General features: G+C 41.3%; 3 protein-coding genes across 5 annotated transcripts in view; 2 read left to right on the forward strand and 1 right to left on the reverse strand.

The window, feature by feature from the left end:
* LOC120466787 (uncharacterized) overlaps positions 1-15,926 on the reverse strand; it is a 329,947-nt gene that overhangs the window by 267,715 nt on the left and 46,306 nt on the right. The gene's annotated exons all lie outside the window — the stretch shown is intronic.
* LOC148971945 (uncharacterized) overlaps positions 1-15,926 on the forward strand; it is a 443,851-nt gene that overhangs the window by 49,303 nt on the left and 378,622 nt on the right. The gene's annotated exons all lie outside the window — the stretch shown is intronic.
* LOC120466881 (complement C2) overlaps positions 1-15,926 on the forward strand; it is a 67,666-nt gene that overhangs the window by 28,700 nt on the left and 23,040 nt on the right. For all 3 annotated transcript variants that reach the window (XM_089120905.1, XM_089120906.1, XM_089120908.1), the window contains 3 exons: positions 8,078-8,251; positions 9,955-10,053; positions 10,140-10,273. In XM_089120905.1, coding sequence (XP_088977031.1) covers positions 8,078-8,251; positions 9,955-10,053; positions 10,140-10,273 — 407 coding nt within the window. The remainder of the gene's footprint in view (positions 1-8,077; positions 8,252-9,954; positions 10,054-10,139; positions 10,274-15,926) is intronic.

Below are 15,926 nucleotides of genomic sequence, written 5' to 3' on the forward strand. Positions count from 1 at the left end.
ATCTCATTCTTGGCCGACCATGGTTAATTCGTCATCAACCAACAATCAATTGGAAGTCTGGAAAAATTCTACAATGGGGATGCCATTGCACTAGCCGCAAGGATCCCTCATCTAGTCTGATCAATGAATCAAAAGTCCAGTCAATCCCAGTGAATTCCACGTCCATTGAGAGAAAACCACAGAAAACCTGTCAACAAATATACCTACCTGTTATTCCATGTTCTCTGATGTTTTTAATCCCGTTACTGCTTCCAAGTTGCCCCCGCACCGACCATGGGATTGTGCTATTGATCTGGTTCCTGATGCACAACTGCCCAAGGGTCGAATCTACTCCCTGTCTCTTCCTGAACAAGAGTCTATGAGGAAATATATCAAGGAGGCTCTAGATCAAGGATATATCCGGCCATCTACCTCTCCCGCAGCAGCCAGTTTCTTCTTCGTGTCCAAGAAAGATGGCGGGCTGAGACCTTGTATCGATTACAGAGCCTTAAATCAAGTCACTGTGAAGTTCAGCTATCCGTTACCTCTCATTCCCGCCACACTAGAACAACTCAGAGAGGCAAAGATGTTTTCCAAGCTTGATTTGAGAAGTGCCTATAATCTCATCCGAATTCGTGAAGGAGATGAATGGAAAATCGCTTTCATCACCCCTGCAGGCCACTATGAATACCTCGTCATGCCTTACGCCGCCTTCACATTGGCAGTTGAAATCAGCTCCGATGCGGCTGCGAAATGACCGGAAGTCATTCATTTCTATGGAGATTCGCATACCGCATGTGAATGGGTCCGAAACGGGTCCGACCGAGTGCGGTGCGAAGAAAATCGTGTCCGTTGGTCACAGAGGTGGGGACAAGTCACACATGGTCAAGTCCAAGCAAGTCTCAAGTCTTAACCATCAAGTCTCGAGTCAAGTCGCAGTTCAGATAAATCAAGCAAGTCAAGTCAAGTCAAGGGTTCACCCTAAGCAAGTCAAGTCAAGTCCTGATAAGTTTCAAGTAAAGTCAAGTCACACTACTAAAATAAATAGAGGTAAATTTTTTCGATACATATTTATTTTTGCACAGAAAAGATGAACTTATATTATATTACATATATACATATATTATGTATCTTATTTAATATACATTTGCTATATTAATCATATGCATATCTGTGCTACATTAATATCTGAAAATAAAATAAAATTGTGTTGTTTACACAAAACGTTCAGAGTCTAAGATGTATCGATTCTAAGATGTATAATCCAATCTGTCTAATTCAATTTAATTGAAACGGTCTAAAATGTATGAAATCTAAAATGTAATATCTTATATCTCATATAAATGTAAAATATAAAATCTAAAATGTATGAAATGTATGAGAATATAAAATGCAATTTTTTTTTTAATTTAGTAGTTTTTCTTATTATAGCCAACAAATGTCTTCGGAAACTCCTTTTCCTCGATTTACTGAAACCTATATGTAAAACGCATTTGCAGCTGCACAGCCGTGTATATATCTATGCTGCATATGCAGACATCCCAACCTACAAGAATTCATTTCAGGGAGGTATATCTCAATGAATGTAATGTTAGGGAGGGGGGGGGGGATATAAAATATGTTAATAAATATAAAATATGTTAATATGTTATATTAACATATTTAAAATATGTTTAAAATAAATATAAAATAAAAATGGTAATATGTTATATTAACATATTTTATATTTAATAAATATTACATATTAAATAATATTATGTATATTATATATAAAATTTACATAAATATTAACAAATTATTGTTTTAATTATGGAATTCTCCATAATTAACTCCTAAACTTCAGTAGAGAACAATTCTTTGTAAGGAAGGAGGGGTTTCTTTATTGTACATTTATTTGCATGTAGTATGTAGCATATGGTTTGCGTTGCTTTAAATTGGTCAGTGCAGCGCTGACTATTGAGTGTCGCTAGGAAACACGTCCGCGCTGCGCTGACGAATCGGCTGCGCGGCTCGGATCATTGAACCGTGCAGATGACATGTCTGCGCGGCACGAGCTCTGTAAAGCCCCGCTGTCTCGTCCCACTTTTGGTTTGTTTGGCTTCCCATATCTCTGCCGTGCACACGCCGCACGCTATGTATGTTATACGCGCAGTATCTCGCTCTAGATTCCGGGAGATTTTAACTCATTTGCGGGCATCAGGGAGACGCTATCAATATGCGTGAGACTCCCGGAACTTCCGTTTGGCGCGGTTTGAATTGAGCAGCGTTAAAGGCACAGATGCCGATATAGTGATGCTGACATCACAATATATATATATTTTAATTAACTGTATTGCTGTTTGTTTATTATATGTTCAAGTCATTGTCGAGTCTTCCACTTCAAGTCAAGTCAAGTCTCAAGTAACTTGTTCTCAAGTCAAAGTCAAGTCAAGTCATTTTTGTACTTTAATCAAGCAAGTCACAAGTCCTGAAAATTGTGACTCGAGTCAGACTCGAGTCAAGTCATGTGACTCGAGTCCCCCACCTCTGGTTGGTCATCCGGATGCGTTGAAAAATTTGAACTCGTGCGAAAAGCTACGGACGGTTCCTATCCGACAATTCCAGCGGAAGTTGACCGTTGCTATGGTACTGATAAACAAACCTGAATTATTAACTTTTAATAAAATAAATAATGATTTTATAACGATAAGTTGTCATGTTATTTTTTATTTTCATGACTTTCTAAGGTTTATAAGGGCAGTTAATACACTTAAATTGAAGGTAGACATTGAACTATTGACCACTATATCACATTTTTTAGCCGACCTGACATGTCAACGTCCTCAGCAACTTTCCTCACGCAGCATGGCCCTCATCAGAGAGATCATACGACTGACAGTATTTTAATCTCTCCGCCATTTTTGTTCTACCCGCGTCCAACACTTTTCACTGTGTAGTACGTAGGGTTGGGAATCGTGAGAAATTTTCCGGTTCCGGTTCCGCCAAACGATTCCGGTTCCGGTTCCCATTCAATTAAAAATATTAGTAAGAGAAAAATCCACAATCCTTTTTGTGTTTATTTTTTATAGTACTTGACAAATTAGTTTAACAGACTGGTAATGTAAACAAACTCAAAATATTATTAAGCAATCTTTGCGAAAAAAAAAAAAATTATATATATATATATATATATATATAAATAAAGGAAATTAACAAATTCTGCATTCTCTATAATAATTTAGACCTCTCCTTTATTGTATCTCCAACAGTGAAGAATACCCTCTCAGAAGGAGTAGAATATGCTTTAACACACATATGCGTGTAGAACAGATTATTTTTTAAAACGGTTTGAATGATTGATTCATTAAGACTTTACTTATTTCATTACTGGATAAATCGGCGCTCTAGCAGTTAATAAACAGAACTGCATGCGTCTTGCGGAAGAACATTGTTGCCGGAGCTACTTCTCTCTGTTTATGTCCATGACGAGTCACGCAGGCATTGGGCTACTCCGCAGCAGCTGTGATCCGCCGGCCAGTCTAAACAAGAAGTCCGAGTATTAACGCTTATTACAGACTTTACGTAGTAATTCAAGATAAGACAAAAACACGGTTTGAAAAAAAAAAAAACATTATGATGCACTCGCTCATTGTACATATTTTGTAAATTCTGAACACAAAAAATATACGGATTGGATCTGTTTTGACCACTACCGTCAATGTTTACTTAAACTATAATCTCACTAATTCTGTAACGGAAATCATTTGAATATGTGAAACAAATAAATATTGAGACTGTGTGATTGTAAAGCAGTTTCATATCGACAACTGCTCCCTCTCTCTCTCTCAGCGCAAACAGATTTGAATGTAGGCTAGAGAGTGACTCGGCGGTCGGCGCGCGCAGCGTGTGTGTGTCTGTGTGTGACAAATGCAGCGCGTGTGAGAGCAAATCGCAACTTCAGTGGTGAAGTTTTTGTCATTTAGAAATAAGACGGCGTCTTCTACTCCCAGCACTTCGCCCACATGATGATATCGCATCGGCATCAGAACCGTTTTCGGAACCGAAACTTAGGAATTTTGCACGGTTCCGGTATTTTTTCAAAAACACAACCGGTTCTGGAAAAGAACCGGTTCTCGGTTCCCAACCCTAGTAGTACGACGTCCGTTGGGAACGTATTGAGTATTACGGAGCTGATTTAAACTGCCAGTGTGAAGGCGGCGTTATGGTTTGGTCAACGCCCCTTCAGTATTCCAAAGTTTTATGGATGAGGTTCTCCGCGACTTCCTAGGAAAGTTTGTCCTGGTATACATCGATGATATCCTGATCTATTCCAAGAACCCAGCTGAGCATCAAAGACACGTGTCCTTAGTCCTCCAAAGACTCAGAGAATTCACCTTGTTTCTGAAAGCTGAAAAGTGCACTTTCCATCAAACCACTGTCGATTTCCTGGGATACGTTCTGAGTGATCGAGGAGTGGAGATGGATAGAAGCAAGACTGAGACCATCATGTCCTGGCCAACCCCCAAGTCAGTGAAAGAACTCCAAAGGTTCCTTGGCTTTGCCAATTTCTATCGACGGCTTATCAACCAGTACAGTTTGCTCACCGCTCCTCTTACCACGTTGCTAAAAGGAAAGCCCAAGACCTTGAAATGGACCCCAGAAGCCGAGGAGGTGTTTACATTTCTGAAGTCTGCCTTCACCACTGCACCCTTGCTTCATTATCCTGATCCTGAGAGACCGTTTGTGGTAGAGGTAGATGCATCCACCACCGGGGTTGGAGGAGTTCTCTCCCAGTATTCTGATTGCTCCTCTAAGCCATCACCTTGTGCCTTCTTCTCGAAGAAGTTCTCTCCAGCTGAAGCCAACTACGACATCGGAAACCTGGAACTTCTAGCTGTAAAGCTTGCCTTAGAAGAATGGAGACACTGATAGAGGGAGTAAAGCACCCATTCCTAGTACTCACCGATCACAAGAACCTCCAGTATCTAAGAGATGCGAAACGTCTGAACCCACGTCAAGCCCGATGGGCGTTGTTCTTTACACGATTCCATTTCAAGATTGCCTATTGCCCAGGCTCAAAGAATACAAGAGCAGATGCTCTAACTCGTTTTCATGCCTCTGAAATCCCTGTAGAAGAATCTGAAACTATCCTGCCAGAGAGTCTTTTCGTGAACCCCATCCAGTGGGAGATAAATGATCAACTCCAAGAGCTATCATAGCAACAACCCAGAGTCCACGGATGTCCTCCTGGGAAGATCTATGTGCCTGAGGAATTCCGAACTTCTTTGATCTCATCAGCTCACTCATCAGTAGCCACTGGACACCCAGGGGTAAACAAGACTCTAGCCACTCTACAAGTCAAATATTGGTGGTCCACCATGCGATCAGATATCACCAACTTCATTCAAGGATGTATCCCGTGTGCCATCTCCAAAGTACCAAGAAATCTGCCTGTGGGTAAATTAGTACCCCTTCCTGTCCCGAATAGACCTTGGTCCCACATCGGTGTAGACTTTGTCACCGATCTTCCCGTCTCCGAGGGGAATACTTGCATCTTCATGGCCATCGATCGCTTCTCAAAGGCGTGCAAGTTAATCCCATTGAAAGGACTGCCAACAGCCTTTAACACCGCTGAATTGTTGGTGGAACATGTCTTTCGAAATTTCGGTATCCCAGAGGACATTGTCTCCGATCGAGGACCCCAGTTCATTTCTCGAGTCTGGCGAGCATTCTTCACATTAATGAATGTGACAGTGAGTCTGTCTTCAGGGTATCACCCACAAACCAATGGACAGACAGAGCGTAAAATTCAAGACATCGGTCGGATCCTGCGAACATTCTGCCACTCCAATCAGAACATCTGGAGCAAGTACCTCATCTGGGCAGAATATGCACAGAATTCTCTTCGACAGGCATCCACTCAGTTAACTCCATTCCAGTGCGTCCTTGGCTATCAACCTCCGTTATTCCCGTGGTCCGGTGAACCCTCAGAAGTACCAGCAGTTAACAAGTGGTTTGAAGAGAGTGAACAGGTCTGGGATCAGACACATCACCATATCCGGCAAGCTGTCAACCGGCAGCAACAGTTTGCGGATAAACACCGCTGACCCAATCCAGAGTATCAACCTGAACAGCTCGTCTGGCTTTCCACTCGAGATATCAGACTTCGCCAATCATGTCGAAAGTTGAACCCCAAGTACATCGGACCATTTCCAGTCGTAAAGCGAATTAATCCAGTCACGTATCAGCTCCAGTTACCCCCAGAATATCGCATTCACCCCATTTCATGTTTCCCTCTTAAAGCCCTATCATCCACCGGTACCCCAGTCAGTCACAGAGGTAGAACCAGAGGACAACCCCCCGATACCACCCATTGAGCCAGAGTCCATTTATCTTATTAAAGAGATCTTGGACTCTCGACGTCGAGGGGGTAAGCTCGAATATCTCATTGAATGGGAAGGATATGGGCCAGAGGAGAGGAGTTGGGTACCTTGGAATGATGTTCTTGATCCCAGTTTGCTTCTAGAATTCCATGCTCAGCATCCCGAGAAACCTGCACCACGACCCAGAGGTAGACCCCCACGACGCTGGCGCGGACTCTGGAGGGGGGGGGGGGTAATGTCAGGAGCCAATCAGAGTCCTCCCAAGTCACCACGCAACGATCACTTTCCCCAGAGTTCTAATCACCTGCACCTGTTTCCAATCAGCACGCCCTTCACAGCCAGCATAAAAGCACCAAGTTCACAGTCACTCATTGTCAAGTCTCCAACAGGAAAAGACCCTAACCAGCCTTCACTTGCTTCCCTCTGAGACATCCACCGAGCTGAGATGTAAAGTATACTTACCTGTAAAGACTAACCGCTCTGTCCTTGTTCTGATGTTCCCAGGATCTGCTCCATGATTCTCGTTCCCTGTGTCCTGGATTCTGCCATGAGTCTCGTCCCTCTAATGGATGATCTATAAGGATGAAAAGCAAGTATCACTGAACTGTGTTAGTTCCCGACCTACTATTGAAAAAGGATCTACTCACCTGGAATCCTGTCTGTACTTCGTCTGCTCCACGACGATCTGAAAGTGAGAAAAGGAAAGTCATTGCCTTGTGTCACCGTTCATGTAATTCCTAAGAGGAGGATTCACTCACCTGGATGTATTCCTGTCACGTATCCTCCTTCAAGAGCACTTCTGAGCACCTGAAACCCTGAATACTTACCTTGTTTATTAATAAAGAAAGTTTAAGTTCATCACTTACCTCTGTCTCCGAGCCTGAATCCTGACAACAAGACGTTTTATTATATTTTTTTTTAATATTTTTGGGCAAATGTAAAGACCCTTTCAGAACTAAAAGTGAAATATTAACCCTCAGGCTGAAGGAAATGCTAATTCACGCTTGTACAATAGAGACACCACTCAGACAAACCTTTCAGCTGCAGTTCTGGATAACGGAAGAATAAGACAGAGGAGAAAAAAGTTTAACACTTACTTTACCAATAAAAAAAAAATCTAAAGTCATCTTTGCTTATGGTTTAACTGAAAGAAGATCAGAAGCAAGTACATTGGTCAATAAGGTGTGATTAAATGCATACGTATTTATGTTTTATTTAACATATTTAGTTATTGAAGGTTTGCATAGTATTCTGATTTAGCATTTCACTGATTTCATTCATTTTGAGAAATTGCCTCTGCACACCTCTGCACTTCGATTTGTCTCAATATGGGGACAAAAGAGCTGCCAGTCAATACATGGGAAAACAAAGTAACTTACTTATTTGAAAAAGTATTTTTATGGACACAAAGAAAAAAATCTGTTTATACTTTTATGTGGGCTTTTGCGGATGGGAGCAGAACAAAACATGAGTTTTGTGGGAAAAGGTGACATATATAAGTTTTTAATGAATTTCTGAAACAGTGACATCATACTCATGCATGTTACGTGTTCAGTCCATAGGTGTGTGGCGTTTCTTTGCAAAGTGACATCGCAAATAACTGGACTGGCATGCATAATAAATACATTTAAATAGGTTTCATTTGTGATTTTGATCAATATTGAACAATGCATCATTTACAAAAAATGCATAGTATATAAATGATAAATATATGTATCATGTGTTTCTTATTCCAGCTGAGGACTGCAAAAACCCAGGGGCCCCTCCAGGGGCCTTACGTTCTGGGGAACGCTTCCGTATTGGAGACCGAGTGCAGTATCTGTGTCAGTTAGGTCTGGATTTGCTCGGCCCCTCTGAAAGGCAATGTTTGGATTCAAGGGAATGGAGTGGGCCAGAACCTCGCTGCTATGGTCAGTCAAGGAAACTTACGTTTATTTACACAATGTAGATTGGGACTGAGGTGTATTCCAGAAAGCAGGTTATCTGACATTCCCGTGTATGTTTAAGGGTAAGTAAGTAACCCCAACTTTTGGTTCCAAAAACTGAGGTAATCTTCAGGGTATGTAAGTTGCCATAGCAACCTACTCTCTGAACATAATCTGCTCCGGAGCAGCACATGATCAAGGGTTAGTTTACTTCAGAGGTGTTCAGGGTTATTTTACCTCAGAGGATTTCAGGCTTAGTTCAGGGTTAGATTAGTTCAGAGGTGTTCAGGGGTAGTTTACTTCAGAGGTGTTCAGGAGTAGTTTACTTCAGAGGTGTTCAGGGGTAGTTTACTTCAGAGGTGTTCAGGGGTAGTTTACTTCAGAGGTGTTCAGGGGTAGTTTACTTCAGAGGTGTTCAGGGGTAGTTTACTTCAGAGGTGTTCAGGGGTAGTTTACTTCAGAGGTGTTCAGGGGTAGTTTACTTCAGAGGTGTTCAGGGGTAGTTTACTTCAGAGGTGTTCAGGGGTAGTTTACTTCAGAGGTGTTCAGGGGTAGTTCAGGGGTAGTTTACTTCAGAGGTGTTCAGGGGTAGTTTACTTCAGAGGTGTTCAGGGGTAGTTTACTTCAGAGGTATTCAGGGGTAGTTTACTTCAGAGGTGTTCAGGGTTAGTTTACTTCAGAGGTGTTTAGCGCATGCGTGCACTATTGATGAGGCTCCATTGGGCGTGGCAGATTGCACAAAATGTTATATAATTATATATATATATATATATATAAAATTCTCATCTCACACATTTTATTTATTCATTTATTTGGATCCCCATTAGCTTCCACAATGTGGTTGCTATTCTTCCTGGGGCCCATAAAAGTACTTAAACTTATGTACAATTAAAATACACAAATATAACATACATAAATATAACATTCATATAAACATTACCACATGTATACATTTATCCACATATACACACACTCATACAGCATTTGATGATATCAGTACCTATAAACAGTCACAAATTAACTGATGTAATACTATTAATTGTAATCTGTTTTAGAGTCTTCTTAAAATTATATATGTTTGATATATGCCTTGTTTATGTCAAATTATATATGTTTGATATACACATTGTTGATCTGCATTGAGACTTTTTTCTTAATTTTTGTAACAGGACGTTTTCTTTGCAATAATATATTTCTATAATAAGAGACATATATTATAGGACTTATGAAATATGATATCTTACCTTTCAAGCAATGTTGAAGCAAAATGACTTATTCACAGTGATTAAATATTATAAAACGAAAAGAATGTAAAATGATTACACAACCCTCAAATAGGTGGTAATATGTAAATCAGCATTTAACAAAAGAGGTAGTAGTATGCCATGCTTTTTCTTAGTACCCGTCTCCATGGTGATTGATCAATTCGTCGCTCTGATGAGAATGTCTGGTGTGAAAGCGCTTTTAGAACCAGCATACCTTGAGTAAGCAAGGTTTGGTTTAATCAACCGAGTGTTTAGGGTATGTTTGACGGTAAGATAGCCTTGCTTTCTGGAATACACCCCTGATTTAATGATTCAATATATATATATATATATATATATATATATATATATATATATAAACTGTGTGTGTGTGTGTGTATATATATATATATATATATATAGTTTTTTTTTTGTTTTTTTTAGCCCAGTACTCATTTGATCAGCCAGCAACCGTTGCTCAGGCCTTTGGAGGATCTCTGACTGCAGTTATGGATGTGTCACATCCTAACTTTAAAAAGAAAGGTGAAAAGAGAATTATTTTGGAAAAAAAAAAACATTTTCTTTTACACAAGTAAGCAACATTAATTTTTTTTTTTGCACAATCATAGGGCAATATTTGGGTAGGACTGTCAGGGTTGAAGATGGTCGGCTGAATGTCTTCATCCTTATGGACACATCAGGAAGCATTTCAAAGGAGAATTTTCAGACAGCAAAAACTGCCATTATTGAACTTGTCCGTAAGGTCTGTATTTTTATATCTTGGAAAAATGAAAAGGCAAAGCAAATTACAAAATTACAAAAATGTATTAAAACATTTTTTTACAATTACAAAAAGCTGTCAAAAAAAACATGTTAATATACTTATTTAAAACAAAACGTTAAACTAATTTAATAGGAATGTGTTCTCTTAAACAGCTAGCTGTAGATGGTCAAAGACTACAGGCTCGTACCATAATGGTAGTTGAACAAACTCAGGGTTAGAGGAATAGTTTTGAGTTGCAACATGACATCATGACTTTTGCGTAAACATACACGCCACTTTCGAGTCAAGTGGCGTGTTATCTCTACACATTTTGAGCTATCCGCGTGTATCCGCGTGTATGCGTGTATGTCTACGCCATTAACGTCCGAGTGATTCCGCGTGTCTGTACACGCCATCAAATGTCCGCACGAAACAGAGCAAAATGTAGATCTACATCTGGGGAGTGATCTTTTTTTTCCCTAGGATGGTAAGGGAACAGTCATAAATGGCATTAACCCCAGTGACGGTTAGGTTTAGGGACGGGGTTGAGGTAAGTCATATCTTTTTTTTTCCTGGGATGGTAAGGGAACAGTCATAAATGCCATTAACCCCAGTGACGGTTAGGTTTAGGGACGGCTTGAGGTAAGTCATATATTTATATATACAGTAATAACGTTAAGTCAACAGCGTTCATAAACACGCTGAAAAGCGATTATGCGTCTTGATAGCACGCCAAAAATGGAAATACGAATTGACGTGTTATTCACACGCTACTTCATGAGATCAGTCTGTGAGTTGACAAAATTATGGCTTTATGCGGACTTAACATGCTACTGGAATTATCGTAAATATGAGTTTCTTACTCAGGAATTGGACATGAATGCCCTCTCAAGTCGTACTACTGGGAAACTGAGGTCATTTTGATATCAGTTTCTGAGTTGGGTAGACAATACATTTTAAACATGGCCACCATTAGTCTTGAATTTCATAGAGCGGGTTCACATGAATGTGCGAACAGGTTTTTGCAAAAATTTAAATGCTTTGCTCACAGCTAATTAGAAAAAAAATGCTTTTGATTGGTAGCACTTCACTATAAAACACAAGTTGCCAGCTCAGGGTGCCGACCACTCAAAGACTGTCTGATTAGAGACGACAACAAAGATGGACTTTTTGGGAATAACCCATTTGTTGTCACCACTCAACAGACTGGTTTGTATGGTTGTGGTTGTGTGTGGTTTTCTATAAAATAAACAGTAACATAAATGTGATTATACATTGTAATAATGATAAATTACAACAATTAAACATCAAGATCAATGACTAAACATGAACAATATTCGAAAAAACGAAGAGCAAATGTAAGGTAGGCTGTATCTTATATACTTATATGCAGTTTGTATGGCGCCGCTCTGTCTGGGATATGAGACCGCATGCGTGCAGGAAATTGTCTACAACAATTCTCCCATTAAGTATAGAAAAAATACAGCGAATAACATAACATGCAGTAATAATAAAGCAAGTGTAACTTTAGTGCGGACAATAATAAACCCAGACAGCAAACTGACATTGAATCAACGTGGAAACGACGTCTCTCATGACATTGAAACAACGTTGATTTTGCTCAACGAATTAACGTTGAACCAACGTCAGACGCGGCATTCTTCAAAGCTAAATGAAAATCGAAAATTGGTTTGCTTTCATAACGTTGAAACAACGCGTTGATTTCAAGTTGATTTTCCGTTAGTTTTGAAAGAATGACGCGTCTGACGTTGGTTCAACGTTAATTCGATGAACAAAACAATGTCAGATCAACGTTGTTTCGATGTCATATTTCCACATTGATTCAATGTCAGTTTGCTATCTGGGAAGATATGTATACAAACTAGAGAGTTACAGTCATGAATACATGATGGGTATCACACACAAGTAATGTGCGGTTAAATCTTGTCATGGTAGGCTGTGCCCTATCAATGTGGCATATATGTTCATATATTCATTCAGTTAATGTAGCAACCCAAGTTCATTTCAGGCATCATCACATTGCTGCCTGCATACAGAGCAAAGTTAGTCATATGTGAGACTAATGCACAATCAAATAATAATCAAATTAATGGACACATCTATCTTTTGACTTACAACAACAAACAAATGTTTTGTGCGGGACACAGTAAGAGAGGGAGGCGGCGCAGTGTAAACGAACCGACAAACTGCCTAGTCACCCCTTTAAAATGCGCAAACAGACAGCCACACACACACTATTGGTCTGGTGATGGCACACCAGAATTTGAATAGGCTACAGTCAGAAAACATTGTGTCAGCAGGACTGCTTTAAAGTACAAAAACAGCTTATTCGCTCCTACAAACTGTGCTAGGCACACACCCCGACACACAATGAGCTTCTGGCGACGGCGCACCAGGCGTGGCCCGTAGATTTGTCATGCTTCAGCAGAGCTCTTTGTAAATTGTTAAGGTCACTACATCAGTAGCACCTCAATGCAGTACACGAGATCCAGGGGGCGGAGTTGGATCCAGATCTAAGGGGTGGAGATAGGGTTAGGGATCAGAGGGCAGAGATGGGTAGGTGTGGATCTGGGTCAGTTTATGTTCTACTGTGAGGACCATCTCCACTATATTCCGCATTTACCCAAACACTGTTGGTGCTGGAGGAGAACAGAAGGCACGGAAAACAAAAAAGTTTGCTAGTCTGCTTGCAGCCACACAGCCAGTCCTTATTTTGATACCACTCAGTTTGAAAGGTTTGTGTTATATTTTGTCCCTTCTGTTGGGTAAAATCCTGTTGGGCAGGTGTTGGTTTCCCATTAGCGACCACAGCTCTTTTTTCTTCATAGGAAAATGTTGAAAATCTTTTCAAGCAATAGATAATTACCAAATATCCAACAGTTCACAGCCGTCGAACAGCCAGCGCTGGGCGCCGCAAGATGTTAAGTTTCGGGAAGCGCAGATTGAGTGAGAGTGAGTGGATCACGTGACATGAAGCAAGCTCGGTCTCTGCCTCAATGTTGATAATTCAAGACAGCATGAGAACCAACTGCACAAATATATCGTATATACAGTAGTTCTTCAAGATGTGTTTTGACAGTATTTTTGTGCATCTCCTGTATAAAGGCTGAATGCACAGACAGTCCTTGCTAAACTGACTGATTCCTGGATTATAATTTATATAATCATCAAGTATTAGAGAGGAGATTGAGGTTTGCATAGATTCTTGGAAAGCTCAAATAAGTCTGCCTATCGGTATCGTCAAATCGAGACTTCCTGTCTTCTATGTTCTCTCAGCTTGGCCGTCCACATAAAGCCTATGGGCTCATCACCACCAGTGTAATAGATTCTAGTGTCAAAAAACTATAAAAAAAAGAGTATTTCAAAATAAATATGCTACAACATAGAGGACCATAGACTAAAGGTTGTAAAACAATTAACCTTAATCAGAAGTTAACACAGAACTGGTGAGCGACTGGTATTACCTATAGAACTGGTTCATCAGCCACACATCCTTTTATTTTACCCGGGTTTCGATTTTGCAGGCTGTTCAAAAAACATCTCCGCTTCATTACATAACCTCAGATCCCTGAAATTAGGGAATGAATGAGACATGAATGTGGGAAACACCTTTCTCTGAAAATACTCAAGCCCTGCAGTCTAATACACTCTGGCAATAATACATATAAAAACATTATAAACCCGAACAGTGAAATTAACCAAATGAAAGTTTATTTCACACAAATATTACTGAAGGTTCATTGTACTTAACTCTTTCACAGCCATTGATGGATTTTTCCATCATTTTTATGACACAACACTTCCCCGCCATTGATGGAATTTTCTGGCAATCCATGTTTTCACTATTATATGGTAGGGGGTGCTATCACAAGTCTTCTGAATGATTACAGAATGTCCGGAACAAAACACAGGAGAAGAAGCAGAAAACATGTGATAGAAAATTGTTTACGCTCATGTAAAATAACTCAATCATTACACATTCAACAGCATAAACTGCCTTATTTAATAGAATGAAAAGTAGGCCTTTGACAAAAAAAGTGTCCAAAATGTTGCTTTTTTATTAAACATACCCAACATTTAAGTGTTGATAAAAAAAAGAATCCATGTGTCACGGATCCATCAGCGTCAGCACCAGATACCTTCACTCCGCCTACTCGTTCCGGTTCCCCTGACTACTAATCATCACCACCTGCCGTCACCACCTGCCATCACTTATCCGGACTATCATCCACTCCATATATACTCACCTCATTCAGTCACTCACTGTCTGGTCTCGTCTTTACCACGACTACAGACTCCCTATCGCTATTCCACGTTCCTGCGACTACTTACCTGCATTGATTCTCCAGCCCGTCAACCTGCCGTCAGTTCCCGTCCTTGGTCCCCGTCTGTTTCAAGTCCGCTCCAGTCTCCAGCTCCGATCCTCTCTCCATTGGCCCCGTCAGCTCTCCGACCTCCCGCTCCTATTCAGATAAGAGAACCATCATCAGACTGTTTATATCCATCTCCAACTTCATCTACCACGCTACTTACCATTGTCCTCTTATTTCAATTACTCTGTTCAAACTCACCTGTCTGTTCCCTTCTGTTCTGTGACAGAAGACCAGACCCGCAAAATGCTTCGACCACCGCCCGCTATCACCTCCACCCCGAAACCCGACTGACACCCTCCGTTCCCCGGACCAGTGCATCCGCACTCGCTACAGCCACCGTAGCCACTTCTTCAGCCTCTGCCTCTGTATGTCCCATGGCCCAACCAGTGCCCTTTTCTGGCGAGGAGGAGGAGTGCAGCGGCTTCCTTCTGCAGTGTGAGCTCTACATGGAGATGATTCCATCCTCGTTCCCCACCGATCAGTCGAAAGTGGCCTTCTTCATTTACCTTCTCCGTGGTCGGGCTCTGCAGTGGGCTCACGCCCTATGGAAGGATCGCGGGCCCGTAACCCAGACCTTCACTACTTTCTCCAGTCACTTCCTCGAGGTGTTCTCCCAATCGGCTCACTCCATCCCGGTACAAGATCAACTGCTCCGGTTGAGACAAGGAAGATCGTCCGTAGCTTCATACGCCCTGCAGTTTCGGACCCTCGCCGCCACGCTGGGATGGAATGAATCAACCCTCATCACCGTTTACCGTCACGGGCTGAATCCCGACACTCGCCTTCAGTTGGCCATCTTCGACGACTCGGTGGGTCTCGAGAACATCATCCAGCGATCCATCCACATCGATCAGCGCCGCACTGCCTGCCAGCTGGATAGCCCTGCACCCCCGCCTCCTCGTCCATCTGCCACTCACAGCCCTCCAGCATCAGAGCCGAGGAAGATCGGATCAGCCCGCCTTCCCATCTCCGAACGTTATCGCCGCATCACCAACGGCTTATGTCTCTACTGTGATCATATAACACCGATTTTATCATCTCTACACTGGTTACCTATTAAGTTCCGCATCAACTACAAAATACTACTACTGACCTATAAAGCCCTAAATGGTTTAGCACCTATGTACTTAACGGACCTTCTTTCGCCCTACAATCCACCGCGTTCCTTAAGATCACTAAATTCAAGGCTTCTGGTCATTCCTAGGATATCGAAGTCCAGTAAAGGAGGGAGGGCGTTCTCGCATTTAGCTCCAAAACTC

Source organism: Pimephales promelas, chromosome 16 (genome assembly GCF_988280905.1).
Source record: "Pimephales promelas chromosome 16, fPimPro1.hap1.1, whole genome shotgun sequence".
Taxonomy (NCBI): Eukaryota; Metazoa; Chordata; class Actinopteri; order Cypriniformes; family Leuciscidae; genus Pimephales; species Pimephales promelas.